Source organism: Bombyx mori, chromosome 20, assembly GCF_030269925.1.
Source record: "Bombyx mori chromosome 20, ASM3026992v2".
Lineage (NCBI taxonomy): Eukaryota > Metazoa > Arthropoda > Insecta > Lepidoptera > Bombycidae > Bombyx > Bombyx mori.
This window is the reverse complement of record NC_085126.1, coordinates 12535770-12541935: the sequence shown is the minus strand read 5'-3', so window position 1 is coordinate 12541935 and position 6166 is coordinate 12535770. Positions and strand designations below refer to the sequence as shown.

The following is a 6166-nucleotide window of genomic DNA, read 5'->3' as shown; positions in this document are numbered from 1 at the left end:
GACCTTTATTGTAACCATTTAGCGCGGCTTCAGAATGACCTGTTACAACGCCAGCACGCGTTTATATCCAATCGAGGATAAAATAATTTCAAATGCAGGGGTCGCTAAAACGGGTCGCAATAAAAATTTAAACAATTTATTACTGTGTTACAAAGCTGCAGACGTCTAATAATTATGTGCTAAGGCGGTTTTCATTACGCATCGTGTTATCGAAGTAAGACACTTTAGCATCAATTCAGCTTGCAGATTATCAGAATGACACAGGTGAATAAGCTCACAGCTCACCTGGCGTATAGTGTTTACCGAAGTGCCGTGGGCGCAGCCACAAGCTGGCGGCTACCCGCGCGGGACGCTCGCCTCAGTCGCCTCCCCACCGCTAGTTGTTCAAATTTATAAATTTGACGAATTTCATTTTCATTAGACGACGTTTTTAAACCACGGAGAAGCCATTCATTTAGATCATTTAGGTCGTATTTAATTAGAAATTGTAGAATTTAAGTACAAATTAAATTATACAGAATAAAAATCCCAAACAAATAAGAGTCCATATTTTTATTACACATTGTTCTTGCAGGATACACATTATGTCTTATCTGATATTTAAAATTGCAGACATTGGCATCATCAAGCCATTCAGAATAATAATTATTAGGGACTGAAACCATATGTGTAGTGTATACATGTCTATTTCATGATCTACTTTGTATCGCCTACTACATCTACAACACAATTGAGGGGTGTGTGTGTGTGTGTGTGTGTAATATCAAATACCAAATTTTTTCACAGGAGACTAAAATTCATTTACATTTTCTGTTCTCCAAAGTTCATGTATTTTAGTTATATTTTTAGTTTTCTTCTTACACCGGTACCTTCTAAAACTGATAAGATTTTCGTAACAAAATCATTTTACTAAAAATTAAGAGAAAGTAAGTATAGTGGGATTAAATATAATATTATTTATAGTCTGCAAACATCATGTTTAGTGATGAGATTTTATAACATGACTCTTCTCCAAACTGAATTTTCTTTAAAAAGTTATTGAACTTTAAGCTTTACTAATGGAGTTTATTTTAATTATTCCCAATCGATAGAGATATTGAAAGCCCTCAGGAGGCATCCGCAGCATAAGGTTGTCAATCAGATACAAATATTGAACAGGTATCCCAGGCTATATACAGTATAAATACCCACATACTTCTCAGAGTATGAGTTGACTTTCAAGTACATTACTCACTAACGCTAAAAACCATTTTATCTATGTACTGATGGAATTGGCTCAGAAACCAATACAATGAGTGTCAAACTACAAAACAAGAAATGAAGTGAAACTACATGGGAATGTAAGAAGTGGCTTACACCATTAAATATTCCAGGTTGTAGCTGAGGTACTGCACTTTGCATGTTTAGTACTAAACCGTGGAATACTATGTAAGATATACTAGATGCATATAGTTCGGTTTGTTCAGACTGTTTTGGCACAAATGAGAGTCCACTTTTTCAAAGTGCAAGTGGTCAAAATAAAAATGTGTTCATTGTTTTGTAACAAATAGGCAGGATAGTGATGAACCTGTGAAGGCTTACAAAATACTCTTCCACCAAAGGTATTTTTTGTTTTCAGTTTGTCTCTGCATTATGTACCACCTCTGCATCGAGCTCACAAGCATGTCTCTATTACACTGTCACTTTTCACTGTTAAATATTTAGTTTAAACCCCAGTTGTTTCAAGCTTCTCAAGTCCACAACTTGGCCCTATTCAGGTAACTGCTATCTCCTATTGTTGCCTCGCTGGTGACCTCGGCCTCTTACGTATGTCTTGTGAGCATGCTTGCCATGTTCAGTAGCTGAAGGTGTGAAGCGTTCAGACTTGTTGTTGTGTTGTGTGGTCGGAGCAGACGACTGCTGATTGCGAGCTGGAGCCGAGGGAGGAGCGGGTGGTGCGGGAGGAGTAGCTTGTGGCTCACTCATGTTTACCTGCTCATTGAATAACATACAAAACTCTCCAACCTGAAACAGAGCACGAGTTCTCACGATATTCCTATATGATCATATTATATCAGTTAGGGAAGTACATGCTTATTTTTAAAAAACCTAAGTCTTAATATTATTTCTACTAATACCTTCTGTATGTCTCCAGACTTGCCAGAGTAGAGGGTGAGTGCCGCCCGCCACAGTGAGGCGTAGCCCCGCGTGAGACGCACGATGTCCCCGGGCTGCAGCAAGGCACCCGGCTCGTCCCACACCGACAGATTGACGCAGGCGGTCGCGTCAGCTACCCGCAGCGTGCGCACTTCCCGAGCCTCCTTCGTCAATGTCGGCGGACCTACATCCAACACTATAAATACTGCGTTTATGTTTTTCATACCTGCCTTCAGGTCTTTTATTTGAATGTACTCTAAATTACTCATTTTAAAAATCCCTTAGCTATTTTAGTTCGCCCTTAGCATTTACATATTTGTATTGGCAGTATTTAAAAATTTTTATAAGAATCAGATCATCTAAATAACTGTTACGTTGATTTACAACAGTGATTGCATTTACATTGTTAATTCTTGAATATTTCATGGATTACAACCAAATCTTTAGAGGTTTATCATCTTATAAGAATAAACTATGATTTTTTTTCGAGTTTATGACCTGGTATCTAGACTTTTAGGCCACTATGTTTACAGCACAGACACAGACTATATACACTACAGTGATCGTGATAATATAGTTAAACAGGTACTTAAATTAACTCCATGGTTAAACAATACCGTCAATACCTACTACAGTGTCAGCTGTATTAGTGTTCTGTTTCTTTATTTCGATTATTAACAGGTAAAGAGAATTTAGAACTTAAAAATTTTTTTATTGTTTTATGTAAAGTGAAAGGTTTCAAACAATCTAATTTAATTCCATTTCTAAAATTTTAGGTTTATGTAAATGGGCGGATGACTTTAAAGTGGTAGCACGAGGAGCTACGTTGTGTTAATTATTTAGTTTTGTTAAATTACTGTTTTTTCAGGTTTGTACGTGCTACGTGCACTGTTTAGCATCTGTGAAAGTGCACAAATGGGAGAAAATGAAACAAAGCCGCTAGACGTGGCTTCTCAGGTCCTTTCAAAAAGTCGACTGAAGTCTTACTAAATAACCATAAACTTTCTCAGCCTTTATTTTATATCATCTCATTTTATTTCGTTTAATTTCATCTCAATTCATTACAATCTTTTTTTTATGGTTGAGGAATTACTGGTGCCCCGGAGGCTTTTCCAGTTTTACCAGGACAGGTAGGCAGGCTCGACCAGGAGGATTGGAATTTGCTAACAGCTGCCCGAGCACCTCCAAAAAAACCTAGCAATTCAAGAGCAGCCGCTTCGCGAATGAATCTACTACCCGATTGGAAGCGCGAAACTCAGCGGGCTGATGCATGGGTTGAATTAGATGGCACGTCGAACTGTTAGCCGAGGTCGACGAGTACGGTTACCGGGGTCCCTAAGCTTGCTCCTAGTGTTAGAGCTGAAGGCATCTAATACAAGAATTATTGGATTTGATTGATTCGTGGTGAAGGATGTGTCTGGAGCGTCGAGGGTGACTGGTTCCTGCGTGACCAGGATTGGAGGAGTAGTCAGCGGCGGTAACGATAAGGCGATTATCATGACGCATAGCCTTAAGCCATAGTTACTGTTGGGAGCTCTACTCTTGAAGTTGTTGACGAATATATATACCTAGGACAGGCGGTCCGAATAGGTAGGTCCAACTTTGAGAGAGAGGTCAGTAGACGGATCCAACTCGGCTGGGCAGCGTTCGGTAAACTACACAACGTCTTCTCGTCCAAAATACCTCAGTGCCTTAAGACAAACGCGTACAACTAATGTGTGTTACCAGTGATGACTTACGGCTCGGAGACGTGGTGCTTCACTAGGGATCTTTTTAGAAGGCTCAAAGTCGCGCAGCGAGCTATGGAGAGGGCTATGCTCGGCATTTCTCTACGTGATCGAATCCGAAATGAGGAGATCCGTAGAAGAACGAAGGTTGCTGACATAGCCCGTAGAATTAGTGAACTGAAGTGGCAATGGGCCGGCCACATAGCACGAAGAGAGGACGGTCCATGGGGCAGAAGGATCCTGGAGTGGCGACCACGTACTGGCAAGCGCAGTGTGGGACGGCCACCTACTAGATGGACCGACGACCTAGTAAAAAGCGCTGGGTCTCGTTGGATGCAGGTGGCAATGGACCGGTCGCACTGAAAATCTATTGGAGAGGCCTATGTTCAGCAGTGGACGGCGATAGGCTGAAATGATGATGTTGATGATGATGATAGCCTTAACGAAGTAACGTTCCAACATAACGTTTCTGGAAATAGTGAACTAAATTTTAACCATTTCTTTGAGGCTTTTGTATAGATATATTATGTTTGTTGTAGGTCGTGTATATGTCGACCGTATAATTCCTTAGAACGCCACCTATATATATTTTTGTGTGGATTTGTGGTGTTTTAAATTGGATATCTGTATCAATTAGACTTAGTGGTGTAAAGTTGTTATCTAATTTTACTATTGCAGAATGGATATAACTATTTGATGTTTAAAATAAAAGAAATTACTAAAGGTTTTGGTTATTATTCTAAAATATTTATTTAAAATCTTATTAATTATACAATCTTTTTTTAAATAAGATATCAAAAATACAATAAAAAAAACACTGTGTAACAATAGATTACCGCCGCCGCCGATGGCGATTTCTAGGACACGAGACAGCAGTGGTTAAGACTACAGAATGAGAAATCTCTTCACAAGTCGGGTAGTAGCGAAGATAACTGCCTTCTGTATCAGGCCCCTAACCCAGCTGGATAACGAAAGTTTCTTAAGGTGTTGATCGAAACTTTTCGCTATCAAAACATGTACATACCGACACAACTATTGGAACAATGATGATTGAATCAACATCCCACACGGCGGTAGTCTCGTGGGTCAGTTCTAAATATTTTATTAATTTATCCTTTTCTACCTTCTCGAGGAATCTTGTCATGAGGAATAGTGATACTGCTCGACGCGCAGACCGATTTATTATCACAATATCAGGCTTAATGGCAACAATGTACCTATCCGTGATAATAGATTGGTCCTTGGAGAGTGTAACATGACAATTTTTAGGAATTGGTTACGGTTGGTATTGATAATAAGGTAGAGCAGAATCAAGAAAACCATATTTCGGAGCAAGTTGTTGATGGATAATCCTGTCCACTTTTTTATGTCTATGCAAGTCCTCGCCGTTAAGAAAACGAGAGCAGCCGGAAGCAATTTGTTTAATAGACTCTCCCGGACGGTGGCATGCCCGACAAATGTCGACCGTCCCATCCTTTAGTATATATTTCCGAGAGCTATTCGTCATGATAACTTCGTACATAATTGCAAAGATAAAACCTTCAGTTTCTCCAAAGAGGTTACTGAATTATAACCGGGCCACGAAAGTTAATTGGTCTACATCAGGCCCTGTGAGAGCCCGGTAGAACCTACCGTGTAACTCCTTGCTCCTCCATACGGTTATGCGATCCGAAATACTCTCTACCTTCGGCCTCTTCCAATTCACGTTAGCTAAGGATAGTGGAGTTAGTCCCTTATCAACTGTAACGACATCCCGATACATATACACGATTACCTTAAGGAAATATTCCCTACAGTTGTATAGTTCTTGGTTATGCAGATCCTTGACATTCAAAATACCACGATCTTGGAACGCGAGGAGTGAAGTTGTGTGATTTGTTTTATTTTCTCTATTTAGTGTTTCTTCAGGTTTAAATGTGTAATAACGTTGGTTTATTAACTGTTTAATATCTGTGAAAGTGCACAAATGTGGGAAAATGAAACAAAACCGCTGGACGTAACTTCTCGCGATCCTCCAAAAAGTCCACTGAAAAAAATCTCAATAAATGACCACCATTTTACTGAGATTATATTTCATCCTATTTCATTTCATTTAATTTCATCCCAGTTGATTAATGTCTCATATTAATCATTTTCATTTCATTTCACTCCATAATATCATTTTTCATAAAAATATGAATATAAATTAAAATAAGACATGACTTAAAGGTCTCAGTTACCAGGTCATAAAATCCCTTAAAAAAAAGAAGGAAACATAACCTTAAAGTATAAGTGTAAACAAAACAACATTAAACCTACCAATT

At 39.0% G+C, this 6166-nt stretch overlaps 1 protein-coding gene across 1 annotated transcript; it reads right to left on the bottom strand.

Moving 5' to 3' along the window:
* Window positions 1–537: 537 nt before the first annotated feature.
* Window positions 538–2715, bottom strand: LOC101738171 (SOSS complex subunit B homolog). Its single transcript, XM_004927274.3, has 2 exons — window positions 2118–2715; window positions 538–2004 (listed from the first exon to the last, which is right to left on the bottom strand). Exons 1-2 carry the CDS (start codon window positions 2403–2405, stop codon window positions 1765–1767), a joined length of 528 nt encoding a protein of 175 aa, XP_004927331.1. The 5' UTR covers window positions 2406–2715; the 3' UTR covers window positions 538–1764.
* Window positions 2716–6166: the final 3451 nt, after the last annotated feature.